Raw genomic sequence first — 16,621 nt, 5'->3', positions numbered from 1 at the left:
CCGTTCCGGGTCCCTGATACTCAGGGCCCTGTAATCCGGGTCCCCGCTCAACCAGGGCCCTGTATTCCGGGTCCCCGGTAGCCGGGGCCCTGTAGTCCATGGTCCCTGTTCAGGCGCCATTTGTAAGCGGCGAGGAGAAGCAAGACACGCCAACCCAATATGGGTGATAAGCAAACTTCTACTTCATTTGTGGCGCACTTCGCTTATATCCGCGTGGTGTTTAGCCACGCCTACGAGTCAGAACAGTTTTGGTTAGTTCTACACAGCTTCCTTCACATTCTCCTCTCACATCTGGTATCCGGTTACCTGTGAGGCCTACACCTTGCTTTGCTCCCACAAGGCCTCTAAGGATCCATGGCCTTGCTCTTAGAGCCATTCTGCAACATTTTGTTTTGCCTTTTTTTCCCTTTTTTCCCATGGGGAGAGGCAACACTCGTGAGAAACTTGCATTTCTAAGGCTGCAGTGAAGCTGAGTAATAATTTTATGAATTTTAGATACAAGCCCTTGAACAGGCATGCTCAAGTCTGGTTTGGATTCTTCCCCTTGTGCAAGTCCATGTCCTAGTTATTTGTTGCCTGTATGGAAGCAAACTATCAAGAGAATTTTAAAAGCTGATGAATGAACCTGATCACAGCACTGAGTATCACCAGAAGTTCTAACAGTGTGATGTTGTCTTAAAGCCTGACCTTTCCCTGAGAAAACAAAGTCATAAACACAATCAAGAGTATGTGCTAAGGCTTAATCAATGCTTAGTGATGATGGAATGTGAAATCAAACATCCAAGGATAGAAATCGAATTTCATTGTTACAGGAGGCTCAGCAGTTGAAAAACTGCCCAATAAAACAAGAGTGAAAGCTTGGTGACTTGAAGGTCCTGCAGAAATAGTCTAAAGAAACCAACCTGTGAGACAGGACTCTGGAGGATTGTGGAAGTTATAGAACACATACGCCATTACATCCTTCCCCGTCCTGCCCTTTTTAGCAAAAACTGTTCAGTTCACTTCTTTTACCAAAATGTGATTTAGAGGTGTATGTGCAGGGCCCTCCCCCCAGCTGTGGGAGGGGACACATTTCATATGTAATACCTTGGTTGTCGATTTGACAACAATAAATAGCATTTCAGTTGTTTATGTTCAAACAGACATTCAGAGCATTTAGATACTTACTGACTGTAAATAGAGCAGTTTGTAAGGACAGTGCAAAGGATTATATTAACTGAGGATGTAATCCACAGGATTGTAGTAGCTCAGATCTTCTGCCAGTCAGGAATTCTGCTTCCATCAGGGTGCAAAAACACTCTGGGTTTCCTAAGAATCAAAAGTTTCCTGTGGTTGCATTGATTGTGTTATTCTGCCACTCTGTCTTTTCATAAAACTTCTTCAGGAGTGTCTCCTTCAGGGCACTGCAGAAAAGATAAACCTAATGGTCTAATTTATCATAGAATGGTTGGGGTTGGAGGGGACCTTAAAGATAATTTCTGCAAATACACTTTCCTTCAAAGTTTATTTCTCCTTTGGTGTGTTCCTGCTGTTTTGTAACCTTGAACAAATTTTTAAGTATGGAAGATCTTTGTTGTCTGTGGTGCTCTATTAAAAGGTCCTCCACAGTGCTTCAGGCCTTAGCTGAAAGGCTCACCTTGAAATAAAAAGGTGTGGACTATTGATAGCCGTGCTAGTCAAGTGAGGATTAAAAGTGATTCTGCAGGTTTCTTTCTGGATTGTATATGCATCTTCAGGTCCAGACTGCTCAACCCTTTTTTGAATCCTCATCTGCAGTGAATAGAGCTGTTCTCGTTTACTAATAGCACTACTACTACTACAAGATGGGATAAGTTAGCAACTCTGTTCCACAAAGTACCAATCTTAAGTTTCAGAATAGTGAGTGATAAGGAATTCTGTGTCTGGTTTGGGATTTTTTTTTTCTCCTGAACATTTATTTCTCAATTTCACGTGAATGAAGCGGTTTTCTTGTATTGTTTGAAACTTAGCAGGTAGGTGTAATATCATCTCTGTTGTATGTCCATTCTGTCATACAAGAAGTAGTCAACCAAACCTGAACTACCCAAATAACAGCACAGAACTGCATTATTTCTACATTAATCCAGAGAGTGCTCTTTTTAAACATCTAGTTAAGAATCTGGAAGACATATTCTTTGTAGTGCTTCAATAATCCTGTCCATTACATCACTGAATTTATAGCAGTATTAACAGAAAAATCAATAAACATTATTTCTAAAATGTCAGGGATGTTAATGGTGTGATTTAAAAAAGGGGAAAGATTCAAAACTCTGAACAGAGCACACTGGTGTAGTATTGTAGATGCACATCTTGCTGAAACTGTGATAGGGAGGATTTAAATCATTATGGCTCAGTCATCTTGAAAAATGTGTATGTAGCTATTCTTAGACATACAAATCTTTCTTGCCATATTGTGGGATTTTGCTAAGTGGGAGAGGCTGTATACAGTGTATCTCAACAGAAGGTTGCTAAGATTGCTCTTAAATCATTTTGAGTCATATCAACAGTTGCTATGGAACCCCTGCTAATATTTTTGGAAAATTATTAGTAAAGCTTCCTGAGGAAAGGGATTCTTACCAATAGAGATTGGAAAGCTGCTTCACAGGGAAAAAATGTAAGAGTGGGAAAGCTGGGTGGATATTTATTTCCAACTAACCTTTTTTTGTGATATATTGAACTTCAGTGATTTGAACCAAGTGGTAGTATTGTACAAGCTAGCAAGTAGTTTTTATTTTAAAACTAAGCATTAATTAATTTATAGCTTCCCTACAGTTTTATCATGTTTTTCCCAGTAAGACTTCATGGATATGAACCTAGTTCAACTAATATCATAGGAGGAAAAGACCAAATAGAGGACTAATACTAAACGATGTAAAGGAAATACAAAGGCTTAAGGGATAATTTACATGTAGAGATAAGAAGCAGTAGGAGGATCCTTGCCAATTTCTGGAGCACAACTGAGGATAGACTTTCAGGTCCTGGTACGATGGTTACTAGAGCTGATCAGTTACTCTGAAATGAAGATTCAGTAATACAGAACACACAGTTATGTAATTAATTGAATGAATTACGGAGTAATAGTATTGATTTTCTCGATTTTTTTCTACTTCTGCGGGAAAAATGTTTCAGTGCTATACATTGCATTTGCAGATAATTTATCTAGAAGTGATTTTCCTTCCACAGCTTTCCATGCAGAGATTTTGTGGCAGAAGTTGTAATAGCATGCTTTCTTTTTGGTCTGGCAGTTCTCCTTGTAGGCAGAGGTGGGTTGCTCTTCTGTCTTCCCGCTGCCGTGGCCTCTTAACAGTTCACTACTGGCATAAAGCTGTTGCTGAGCATTACACCTTACTGAACGTTATTGTGAAAAAGTCTAAAATACGAAACAACATTGGTTGCAAATATGAAATAATTGGATGTCAAATATGACACATTCAGCTCCATTTGAAAGGCAGCTGGTATGGTCACAAGGCACTGAAAAACTTACAATAACTTCCCTGTTTGTTTTCTGCAGCAGAGGTCAAGCCCTTTGGCAGATTTTTTTTCCTTTTATTAATCTTTTAAGTGTTCTTCAAGTGCCTTATAAATGGAACTTAGGCATACATGTTAACAGAAAGCAGTTTATACCTAAGCACCTGTGCTCTGTGGAGGCAGATGGTATCAGCAGTTCAACAGCTGATTCAGACAGATTCATGAGACCACTTGTCCATGAATGGATGCAAAATTACCAGGCAGAAATGTGTCCTCCATCATCCTTAATATAGAAGACATGCTGGAGCAGTACAAGGAGATTGAGACACAGAAAGAGGCCAGACTCGTATTCTCCTGAAAGAACCTTCTATTGGAGATGGGTATGAAGCTGTATACAGTCTCAAAGACTCACAAAACCAGTTGAAAGTCATCCAGAGTCCCATTTTGGCTCCTCTTTTTGTATATTGTATTTCTGATGGTATAGCAGCCTGATTCAAGAACAAAGGGAGAGACCACCCAAAATCCCCCTGCAGAGCAGGCGCTATGTCTCCTGCAGAAATGGTGACTTCAAGCTTCCATAAGCTATAGCTCTTCTGTGCTCTCAGAAGAGAGCTTGTCATTTCAGTCCTGTGTTGGCCGAGACACTGAACTGATCAAAGTCTTTTCTAAACTCCAAATACTGGTTTTGTCAAAACATTTACTTGCAGTCCTGAGGCAGGCACTTCAGCCTTGCAGGAGATGGTTTCAGTGTCCTTTTGGGGTTTTCTTTTGCCATGCCAGCATCTGTTGCTCTGGTGGTTGCTAATCCCTATTCTAACCTCTGACTCTACCATGCTGTGTGTAGACATGCGTAAGTGTCTTGGGCAAACTTGTGACAGAACTGACTTTTAGGTGGTACCAAGTTTATAGCCTTATATTGAGACTTTCAAGTTGTAGGAGACTTACCATGAATACTGACAGGCCTTACAGTGTCTGTTCTAGAACACTGGGAATTCAGTTTCAGTAGTGATTCAGAGTGCTTGGTCCAGCAAATGTTTCAAGTGGTAGCTAATGTAAAATGGTTTGACTGGAGGAGGAGAGGACAGACATCTGCCACTGCAGGGAGAGATGGAAAACAAAGAAAGCCTTCTCTTGTCCTGAACTAAAAATGAGGGTTGAGTCACAGTTCTGTGGACATGTCATTGCCTCTTTATATTTGATACGATTAGATAAGTTTTCTACTGCTCTGCTGCAGGAGAAATTTGCTTTCCATTCATTACCCAGTGGTAATTATTGTCTGACTTCTGTTACAGTTATCGTTTATAATACCTTCTTTATAAACTGTAAAGAGGAGCTAGGAATAGATGCCATCCATCGCATTTGCTGGTTACAGTATTTCAAACTCAAAAGTGTTATGAAATCTCTCTTCAATATCTTTCTGTCCAGGAATTCCTGAGATTATAAAATGAACGCTTTCAGGGCACATTTATGAAATGCTGGTATGGATTTTTTTTTTTCTTATCTTACAATTTCTTTAATCAGTGTAGGAAATCTGTCTGCAAAATCTTTTGCATGCTTCCACAGCTTGTTGGATCGTTCAGTTTTGCACCTTAGATGAATCTCTTAAGAACAGATTTTAAATATTAATTAATTAAGACTATATGCTACATAGCTAAAGTGGTGACAACTGAATTAGTCTTATTTTGGCAAGTATGGGAGGAGAATCATCTGTTTGTTTTCTTAAGGAAATGTCTGAGATGCCATTTCTTGACAATATAACTATGGGCCTGCCAATTTTTAACTGTAAAGATTTCTTAAAGAATCCTAAAAGGAAGTTACATGCTTCCAAGACGTTTAAGCTTTAAAAATACAGTCTTGTGTGCATCTCCTAATGCTTTGATTCTTCTTGTTCTCAAAATTAATAATTCAAATGTTACTCTATATACATCTAAATAGATAAATAGGTAAATAAATATATACATTTATAAATATATATCAGCAGTGTTGGCTGTTCTTGATTAATGCTGTGCTTGTCCTGCATTGTCTTTTAGATATGCCTCTCATGGATGTTGGTTTAGCTATTCAATGTCTTTTCAAAAACTGAAAAAATTATAAACTGTAGAAAAGGATCACCACCCCTTTAAAACTGTAAATATTCTGGAACTGGGCAGATTTTGGGGAAGAAATACAGAATATTTGGTCATCTAGTTATTATATTTTGTATTCTGTAGTATCAAGTATTACAACAATAAGTTCTGCAGAAAAAGCACATATGCACATCAGGTATTATGGCAGTTTTCTCAGTTGTTATCATTCTCCTTGTTATAGAAATCACTGTATGAAGAAAATATGTAGTTTTTGAATACACTTAAAACAGGAAGACGTAAACTGAAGTAAAACTTCTGATTTAAACCCATTTCCATCTGCCACCTTTGCCACCCTTGAAAACACTTTACTTATGGCAAACTGGCTTTGTCTGTGATTTTCTAGCTTGCAGGGAGCAATATCCAAGAGAAAGCAAGCTGTCTTCAGAGATTGTAGATAGAGGTATTGTTTCTGTTTTGGATGCACCCGGATAGTTCTGATAGCTTTAAAAATGGAAAATCAACATTGATGTTTCAGTAGCGTCAAACTATAGATGTATTCAGCTGTCACATTCAGCAGAAGCTGCAGCTGCCAATATAAGCAGCAGTAAGTTAGCAATATAGCACTGATGTGCGTGCTGGGAGCATGGGAGCCAGAGCTCTATCCGAAGGAGAGGGTGGTTTTATTCAGAGCTGTAGTCGTTCAGGCTGTGATCAGCCAGGCTTGATACCATAAGCAGGGGCATAAGACATCCTTTACACAAAGAGCAGTTTGTACCATGAAGTCTTTGTTTCTTCAGAACCTGCATTTCCACCTTTGTGGCCACGTGGGATTGAAACAACAGGTATGAAGTGGTAGGTGTGGTTGATCTGAAAGATTAATTCTGGCTGTGTTAAGTGTCCTCTATGTTTGTACTTGTAGGATCTGCCGAAGCAACTCCATTTTCCTCAGAAAAACTTGTTTGATTAATTGCCTCTTCAGCTTGTACTTTGTACTTGATGGAAGAAGGATAGGATCCACCTTAGTTGGCTGTGTGGGGTTAGTATTAGTAAAAGGGTTGATAAAAACTTGTCACTAAAGTTAGTTGGTATGTATTTTGAAATACACCAGGAACAGATATATTAAGTCATAAGGGCGATGCAACTGTTCATTTGCAAAGAAGAACTTGAGCATAAATCAAAATCCCTCTTCAGCCTTCTCCTCCAAAAAGAGGTTCGGTAATGACTGAAATTTGCTTTTTTGTTCTAGTTTGCACTTCTTTGTCTCATCGGGGCCCCTTCAAGTTTTCTCTTGCTCAGTACTATTGCAGATTTATTTTGATTGTCTAAGAAAATGCAAAACAGTGGTAGCTGCACTTTTGTAGTCATTCTTCAGTACTCATTACAGACAGAAGTAGGTTGTTTCATCTTCAACAGGCTTATCAGTGGGAGTGCTTCTCTGGGTTTTATGGCAAAGTTGTGGAAACTTTCCTCAATTATATCAGTAAGGATGACTTGGGTTCTTCCTGTAAATTGAAATCAAGGTGACTATGTTGTCTGTCCCAGATAATAAATTTCATCCCAAGCCCTCTAGATAAATGGCCTTTTTTGAGGTTTTTTTTTTAGGCTTTTTTGGAGTTGATGGCTACTTCAGCAAGCACATCTTTTCAACAGCCATTTTCGCCCTCTGAAAATTTTTAAGATTAGAATTTCTCTCTATACAGTACTATCAGTAAAACATTTTTATGAAATGGCTGCATTAATAGTAGTGTTGCAACCTGTGTCAGTAGGATGGAGCAGCCCCTTACAATTAGTATCCTAACAACAGTTTTGTTAGTATGGTCTGTACTTCCTCTCAGGATGATAAAAGTTCCCTGTGTGATTACATTTTCTTCACATTGCATCTGCAGTGTAGTGATTCCATATTAATAGAGTTTCTGTTATAGTAATTCCTTTATTAGAGGAAAATCTGTGAGGAGAAGGGGATAGGGAGAAGTTTGGAACATATTTCTTGTGACACCTCTCACTCTCCTGTTGCCTTTGCAAGCATCATTACTGGTCCTTGTAAAGACAACATGCATGTACTTGTCCAGATTCAGTGCACAGGCTTAAAGTCTCTCAGCCCTCATTCATAAAAATGTTACGCACTTGAACCTGAGCATGTGTAATTTAAGCATACAGTAATCCCTTTGAACTCTAGTTCTACTCTGTATAGGTAAGTTCCACGTGTGCACAGTTAACTGTTCTGGTTGTGGGACACACAGTCAATCTGAAGAGCAAAGTTGTATTATTTTCTTTCTGAATAAGCAGAGTTAAGTTTTGTTAACAAGTAAGTTATTAAGGTGAAGTGTGAATTCAAGGACATAAAAAAGTAGCATAATCTTGAGTGAAGGGTTTTTACTTAAAAGCAGGCATTTGTTTCAGTGGTGTGTAATGTGTTCAGTAATGGGTGAAAAAGGAAAAACATGCAACTTCTTTATTTACTGCATCACTATTTCTGTTTCTTTAAATGGAAGAGATTATGGAGGACATGTTTTATGTATTCTGCCTTCGTTTTCTGACCTGATAACTGGGATTGTGAACGCTTCTGGGAAAATAACTGAAAAGAATTGGTCCTGGCTGTGCTGTAAAGTTTGGTGGTAGTTACCTGCGTGAAAGTTTTGACCCCCTTCCATGAATTTATTTTTGCAAAGCAACATGATGCAAACTGGATCAGGGAAGAGGCAATTTCAGGCACAAATCCCTTTGCACTATCATAAATGGAGAGACCATAAATGTTATGATGGGTGCTCAAAGGCAGTTTAATGTAGCACTGGAGAAAATAGAAGCCATTACTACTGGAAGACCTTCAGTTATGACAGAGAAAATGAATGGTGCTGTTACAAGAAAGATACAACAAAATACCTGCTGGCTGGGGAAGAGATGAGCAGAGCACAGTACAGAAACCTACAGGCAATTACCCATTACCTGAAGTAATGCTTATTTTTAGTTTAAATCTGACAGGGATAGTATTTCCTATATTCACTGCTGACAAAATTATATAATCAAATCTGGTGGAAGTTTTAGACTTAATTATACCTGTACTTAGGAACTACCCAGTCTTTGCCAGTGTCATGTCTTTAATATTTCTCTGTGCTACAAGCACTGCATAGGAGAAAGGATGAAGTTAGGTTTTACATCTTAACTCTTGATGGCTCTGTGAAGTCCAGTTCCATTAGTAAATGAGGACAGAGCAGGTTGATGAAGCCTTCTCATCCCTGATGCGAAGAGTCTGCCACACCTCATGAAAAAAGCTGCTCAGCTGATTTGTGTCTCAGTCCTCAAGGAGCCTTACCACTCAGATTTTGCTGTTGCTGTGGGCTGAGGAACACTATCTAACCTAAACTTCAGCAAAAGAGGCTTAAGCTCACCAGTTTATCTTCACACCGCAGCTGCTCAGCATATGTGCATGATGGTTATAATTGAGCAGCTAACGAATAGGAAGCTGTTGTGCTGTCAGCACTCAGTCACATTCAATCTTGTGTAGCATTCCTGAAACAGAGCTACATTAATTTCCAAACTACCCAATGAAACATTTCACATCTTTGATCCATCCATCCCTTGCATAGTTTTGCATGGGAAGAGTTGAGGTAGCGGCTACAGAGGTGGGTACAGAGCATCCTTACAAATCTTTCTTGAAGTCACCTAGTAAGGAAGTCTTCCTGCAGAAAATAGCTGAAGCTGCATTTTGAGCTTTCCAATTCAGTGAATCTAGTTGCTGCCTGGAAAGATTTTCTTTCACACAAAAGTTGCTTAAGAGGAATATGCAGATGGATAATGGACTACAGTGTATGGTGCAGAATGGGCAGTGTTATGAATTAGCCTCATAGATAGATACATGATTATACATAGATACAAGAAAATAGTGCTGTTGATTTCAAACTGTGAGTCAGTGTGTTACTGTACAGAAGAGTTGTAGGCAACCTTAAAATGGCTTCATGCTGTACAATGCCAGCGAGTAATTGTGAGAATTGACTTGAAACTCTCATATATAGGTCTCTAAAATGCATTACTACATAACTGACTGGAAAACAAGATTAATTTCTAAACTAAAAGGGGGAAGACTCTTTTAGACTATTTAAAATTTTGTTTGTTTGGGGTTTTTTTTGGTTTTGTTTTTTTGTGTGCAGTCCAGTGTGATTTTACATTTTTTATGTAGCTGGCTCATGGATCAGGCTAGCTGAAGGCTAATAACTGCTGCCCTAGTGTTATGTATAGGATGCATTCACTGTGTGTGGAACATCACAGGTAGTAGATAAGCTCATGAAGCAGATTCAACACAAGCTTTCATTTCTACAGTTTTGGTAGTGTTTGAAAAGGACTTGGGACATCAGAGACACGTAGCCCTGCCTCAGGGTGTGCCATAAACAGCAGAAGTTTGAGTTCCCTGGTTTCCCTGACTTCAGAGCTGGCCTACAGGGACTTGTCCCTGTAGTGATAAGATAAACCATCATCTTCGGTTGTGGACTCATCTGCAGTGACTACCAGCAAGGGCACTAATGAATGGCACTTTGAAGGTGTGAAATCTGTCAGTTGCATATAGTGCTGTTGTACTGTAATGAGTTCTAGCTACTGCTAGCCTGGGCCAAGCCTGGACTGGTGACCTGGCAAAGAAAAGTCTCTGTAGCCCATTACCAATTCTGAAATAATCCAGGGCTTTGATAACTCTTGCATTCTTACTGGCAGCTCTCTGTTACTTTGTTCTCAGAGCTGCTGTGTCAGTGATTTCACCTTGAGTATACATTAAAGCCTCATGGGGATGCTGTTACATACAGGATTTGGAATTTAGGATTTGACTGAATCAGATCTGATGTTCTCAGTGTTTTCCCTGATGCTCAGGAGCTATTCTTTCCTGTCTCAGCCTTTTCCCTTTTTTAGAGGCTCCCGCTTAATGGGTCTTGGCTCAGGATTTCTTTTAATGTCTTGTGTTTTCTGTTTTTCCTATTAGTGTGTGATATATTCCTATCTTTCAGGTTTTGAATAAACAGCATGGCATTCTTTCAGTTTCATGCCTTTCATTTAGGGTAAGAGAAGTATATGCAGCAAGATGATTGAAAAATTCCAGCTTTGGACACAGCTCTTTTGCATGACATTTTTGTGGACTTTGAGTGCTGAAGGATCTGTGCAATAATGAACTTCAGTTTCCTGGATTAGAGGTAAACAAATAAGTGACAGTATTCAGTTTTCAAAAATGATCTGCAAATGGAAGCCAAAGCAGCTTCTCCTGAATGTGTAGACATGCCGCTTTAGTGCACATGCCATTCTCAGGGCCCAGCCAAGGAGCAGCAAGAGTTTAATTAAACCCCTGGGTCATTTGTTGCTGTTCAAAATTCTGTGGGTTATAGTGAGATTTACACCACCCTGGCACAGCTGTTACTTCAGGATGTATATGAAGGACCCCTTGGTAATTTGAAGAACAAAGAGACAAGCTAGGAAGAGGGTTTGACTAACCAGGACCAACTGTCCTCATAGGTTTCATATCAACGTAGAAGGTGATGGCTGTGTCCTGTAACAGAAGCCTTTCCCTATTAGATCTGGAGGGATTCCACCCATGCAATGGGTTCTGTCCATTCAAGAAGAATGGAGAAGGGATTGCAGTGAATTCAGAGTGTGAATAGATTTCATCTCTGTCACATGCTCTTAAGCCACAGATTGATGCTGAAGATGGTGGGACCAAGGATTTTTACTCTTTTGGAAAACTAAGTACCAATGCACTCTGCTTTTTCTTATGAACATTTAATGGTTAAAGTTTGGAGGTTTCTTCAGTGTCACGCTGTCATGTTGTAACAAGAGGAAGGACATGACCTATCAGTGTATGCTGGCAGCCCAGAAACCACCCATGTCCTGGGCTGTATCACCAGCAAGATAAGCAGCAGGTCAAGGTAGGGGATTCTCCCCCTCTGCTGCACTCTGGGAAGAACCCCCCTGCAGTCCTGCATCCAGCTCTGGGGCAACAACACAAGAGGGACTTGGAGCTGTTGGAGCAAGTCCAGAGGAGGCCGTGGAGATGCTGTGAGGGCTGGAGCAGCTCTGCTCTGGAGACAGGCTGAGAGAGCTGGGCTGGTTCAGCCTGGGGAAGAGAAGGATCCTTAAGGGGAGACCTCAGAGCAGCTCCCAGTGCCTAAAGGGGCTACAGGAAAGGTGGAGAGGGGCTTTGGACAAAGGCCTGTAGGGACAGGACAAGGGGAATGGCTTTAACCTGACAGAGGGGAGACTGAGATGAGCTGTTAGGCAGAAGTTCTTCCCTGTGAGGGTGGTGAGCCCCTGGCACAGGTTGCCCAGAGAAGCTGTGGCTGCCCCATCTCTGGCAGTAATCCTGTGATTAAAAGAAGATGTTGCATGCAGAGTTAATAAGCTGTTTTAAAAGATCAAGTCTGGCATCCATTTATCACTCACTGATGGTTTGCTGAAGAAGGAAGTGCAGGACAGAATCAAATACCTGGTAACAGGGTAACTGGCAATGACTTCAGGCTGAACATTCAGCTTTGGAATTCTCTTTATCCCTTGTTGTTAGTGCTAAATCACTTAAAGACCAGATTCTCTTCCCTCTTTTTCGGAGTGTATGCTACATCTTTAGGCTCTTTCTTTATGTAAGGGAGGGAGTTGGCTGAAATTGCTGCCCAGTCTACCTCAATCTACAATTTTTTTTTTTTTTTTTTTGGTAATAGTTTTGTAAACATTATCTGTCTTTTTTTGCTGTCTTTAGGAATACCATTGGTACATTTTATATATATTTTTAGAATTATTGAGAGACCTAATATAAGTAATCAGATAAAGGGGTTTTAATTCAAACTACCACTTTTTTGTCAATGGAAAACATCATCAGTTCACTTCTACCAACAGCAGATGATAGCAGTCTTGAACAGCATTACCTGCTTGCACTGCAGTGTCAAACAAAGCTTTCTGCGTATTGCTTTTTTTTCGTGTTCTGAAGCTTCTGGAAGTGTTTTGAAGTTCTCTTAGACATAAGATGATTGATCCTCATGAGTGCATTTTCAATATAACAATCAGTTGTCATTCAACTGTAAGAGACCCTGTTTAATATTTAATATTATCGAACATGTTTTTTTGCTGAACATGACAGGAGAGGATTTGGATTTGTTTCTAGCTGTGTTGGATCATCAATTTAGTGTTTCTTCTTTACTGTTGAGAAACAAAGCCACGGAAGAAGCACATCTAAGGAAAACGGTCTTTTTTTCCAGGATAAAACACCCATCACATTAATCCTTACAGTCAGTCTCTGCTGTGGCTTTGGTGAGTAGCACGACACAGTGGAGGAGGTTCACACAGCTGAATGGAACTGTGCAGAGGTGGTGATCCTGTGGTTTATTCCATCATTGTCCATGCCTGCTTCTCCCCACCCCACTGCCTTGCATTGTGTGCTTCTCAGCTCCAGCTTAGAAGCTGGCTGTTAACAGGCTGTTCTGGCATTTCATATTTGACATCTTGTCTGGAATCCCTTTCTAGCCATTCCCTGCTGTACTGTTTTGCCTCCTCCTGCACATGAGGATCCTAGAATCACAGACTGATTGGGGTTGGAAGGGACGTTAAAGTTCATCTCCTGCTACAGGCAGGGACACCTTCCACTAGACCAGGTTGCTCCAAGCCCCATCCAGCTTGGCCTTGAACACTGCCAGGGATGGGGCATCTTTTGTTTATTTTGATGTAGAAATACTTAGCAGTTTGCTCAGCAGCATTAAAGGAAACTCAGTTCCCTAGGGCATGGTACGTAAGACAGTCAGGCTGATCTTGTGGTATCACCCACATAAGAGCTGGTGAGATCACTGTTAGGGCTCTGCATTGACTGCAAGTTCGTTTAAGTCGGAACATGTATTCTGTTCAAGTGCTGGCTGGAGATGAAAGTGAAGACTTTACAGAGGATTGGGTTCAGTTTTCAGCAGTATTGCATGTTGTCTGAAGAACAGGCAGAGTCTTACCGTGTCATAGGAAGTGTGTTGACTTAACTGTTACTGCATGATTTTTCGTGTTTTCCTCAGGACAGTTCTGACTGGGCTGCTTGAAGAACAACTGGTTTAAGACTTTTTTTTTTTTTTTTCTTTTTCTGTAGAGTAGCCTAAAGTGGGGATGTGCCACTTCGTGCCAGTCAAAACCACCTCAAAGGCTCTCCCTTCTTGCTCTGCCTCTAAGGCTCCAAATTAAACAATGTTTACTTCCCAGCTCCAGTATAAGATACAAGGATAAGAGGTCAAGGTTGTTAAAGAGCTTTCCATGGAGTGGATTTGTTTTATTGTCGTGGTTTAAGCCCAGCCAGTAACTCAGCGCCACACAGCTGCTCACTCACTCCCCTGTTCTTCCTTTCCCAGTTCCCGGAGGGATGGGTGAGAGAATCGAAAGAATGTAACTCCCACGGGTTGAGATAAGAGCAGTCCAGTAACTAAGGTACAATACAAAACTGAAGCCCAACCCGAGCAGTGATCTAGCCCTTCCGGTTAACTCCCCCCACTTTATATACTGGGCATGAAGTCCTGAAATACCCCTTTGGCTAATTGGCTAATTTGGGTCAGGTGTCCTGTCTCTGCTTCCTCCTGGCTTCCTGTGCCCCTCTTCCCTGGCAGAGCATGAGATTTAAAAGTTCTTCATCGGAATAAACATTACTTAGCAACAACTAAAAACATCGGTATTACCAGCGTTGTTCTCAGGCTAAAGAAATCAAAAACACAGCACTGCACCCGCTACTAGGAAGGAGAAAAATGACTGCTACAGCTGAACCTCGGAGATTTATATATTAATTATGCTTGATCAGATACTTGTTTATTCAGTATCTTTGCCTATTTGTATTCAGGTAATAGCAGTAACAGTAACTTTTTTATTTTTTAGCTAAAATGGTGGTGTACCTTGGTTGGTGATCTTACTTCCTTTCCAAGATAGGAGAATGGGGTTTCAATCTGTCATGACTCAGTAAGAGAGCAATGTGAGTTAGATTCTGAAATGAGAAAAGTTACATCAAGGATTAATTGGACCCTGCTTTGCCCCTTAGGAGCACCCCTTACTTGGGCAGCCATTCTTTGTTCTACACCCTTGCCGGACTAATGAGTTCATCTCTTCCGTACTGATCAGTTCACGGACATACAACAGGTGGGAAACACTTCTGTGCTTTGCAAGGCTTTATGCAATGCAGGTAAAGTCAATTAGCTGGCAAGTCAAAATGGTCAAAACAACTTCCTTGGTCCATACAGAGTAAGATTCTATATTGTCACCTAAGGGCTGACAGTTAAAAAACTTTTGCTATAGATGACATGAAGGAATAACCTCATATCAAGTTATTCTATGATTGTAATGCAGAAAAGGTTGTGATAATGTTTATGGTGCTTTCTTGTTTGTTTTTTTTTTTTCCCTAGACACACAAATTACATTATATTGTGGCTCAGTACTGTAGGCCCAGTTGTGGGTCTACACCTGCCCCTGAGTTATGCAGCAGTAGCACCTGAGCAGAATACAAATGCTGATTCGGTTGAAAGGTAAGAGAAAATCAAATCACCCTTTTTCTCTCTCATCCTCCTGTGAAATTAAAAACATCAGACAAATAACTGGCAAAACCATTATGTTCTCCTTTGGAGCTCTTGGTTCAGGTCATTTAGGACTCACCTTATGATATTTTGCTTACATGCCCATGCACTGAAAGAGATGTGCTTGGCACACTGCTGATGCCCTTCATAACTGTCAGAAAGTCCTCGATGTCCTGAGTTCTTTCTCAGGCGTGTAAAAGCATTTTACAGGGTTCTCTCCAGCACATAGCGCGTTTAGCATAATTCTGTACAATGATTTTAATTTGATTTATTTTTTTATTTTCCTCCTGTTTGATGTCATCACTTCAGACCTCTGAGCTGATGACAAATGGTGGTTAGCTATAGCAAAGCTACTGCAGACTGTCCTAGGGTTGAAATCAAACAAAGGAGTCCTTCCTGAATGGTAAGCAGTGCAGAGTGGACGGATGACTGTCATGGCTCTTTTTTTCTGATGAGAACTTGCCTGGTTACAGTGGAAGACCTAAAAGCTGCTTGCAGTTGTGACAACTTTCAATCACCAACAAGACCTGAACCCCTTGCAATTGCTTTGACCTCTTGCAATCATTTTATTATCATTAATGAAGACATTTCATTATCTCCTTCCTCTGTTTTTCTGTGGTTATGGCCTTGGTAAGACTGCACACAAACGTGCAAGCAAGCAAGAGCTGAAATGCTGAGTTTGGATCTACTAAATTTACCTGCTAAAAATCACATCTCTAGAAAATGTGCACCATCTGTGAGGATATGTACAGTAAAATACTTTAAGGATGTGGTTTATGATTTTGGTGATCCATGTATGGACTGAGTCTGCTTCACCTAGGGACCACCTTCTCCACCACAACATGATGCATGGGTCACTGTCATGTTCCACACTGTCCTGGGTTCAGCAGTAGCAGTCATGTTTTTTTCCTTTGTGTTAGCTGGTGCAGTGCTGTGTTTTGACTTCTAGTTTGAGAACAGTGTTGGTGAAGCCGATGTTGTCGGTTGTTGCTAAGTGATGTTTACCCTGACCAAGGACTCTGTGAGGCTCATGCTCTGCCAGGGAGGAGGGGAAGCTGTGAGGAAGCAGAGACGGGGCGCCTGACCCGGGCTAGCCGGGGAGGTATTCCATACCACAGCACGTCATGCCCGGGGTGGGGGGTGACTGGGAGTTACCCGGAAGGACAGGAGCTTCCGGGTGGAACTCATTTTCTTGGCCGGTGGTATCGTATTCTCTTCCCTTGTTATTTTCCCTTATCATTGTTTTAGCTGATAGTAGCGGTGGTGATTTGTTGCTGGACTGTTCTTGTCTCAACCCGTAGGAGTTGCACTCTCTCGATCCTCCTCCCCGTTCCTCCGGGAGCAGGGAAGGGGAGAGCCCCGGTGCAGGGGGTTGGGAGACGGACACGGACCTTGATTGTTGTCAGCTCGGCACCACTCACTGGGAGTGAGTGAACAAGTTACCTGACTGGGTTTAAACCACGACAGTTCTCTTTTGGCGCCCAACGTGGGGCACGAGGGGTTGAGATAAGAACAGATCTGACTGGA

The 16,621-nt window shown here is 41.0% G+C and overlaps 1 protein-coding gene across 1 annotated transcript in view; it reads left to right on the top strand.

The window, feature by feature from the left end:
- Positions 1–15,866, top strand: part of ATG10 (autophagy related 10) — a 93,096-nt gene extending 77,230 nt beyond the window's left edge. Inside the window, exons 6-8 of the mRNA XM_061478745.1 lie at positions 14,566–14,663; positions 14,927–15,046; positions 15,404–15,866. Of these exons, the coding sequence (XP_061334729.1) occupies positions 14,566–14,663; positions 14,927–15,046; positions 15,404–15,416 (231 nt within the window). The 3' untranslated portion in view covers positions 15,417–15,866. The remainder of the gene's footprint in view (positions 1–14,565; positions 14,664–14,926; positions 15,047–15,403) is intronic.
- Positions 15,867–16,621: the final 755 nt, after the last annotated feature.

This window comes from Pezoporus flaviventris, unplaced genomic scaffold, assembly GCF_033815535.1.
Source record: "Pezoporus flaviventris isolate CSIRO_AGI_PZ_B2104156 unplaced genomic scaffold, CSIRO_AGI_Pfla_v1 ptg000131l, whole genome shotgun sequence".
NCBI classification, from domain to species: domain Eukaryota; kingdom Metazoa; phylum Chordata; class Aves; order Psittaciformes; family Psittacidae; genus Pezoporus; species Pezoporus flaviventris.
Note: the sequence above shows the minus strand (reverse complement) of the source record. Positions and strands in the feature narration are given on the sequence as shown.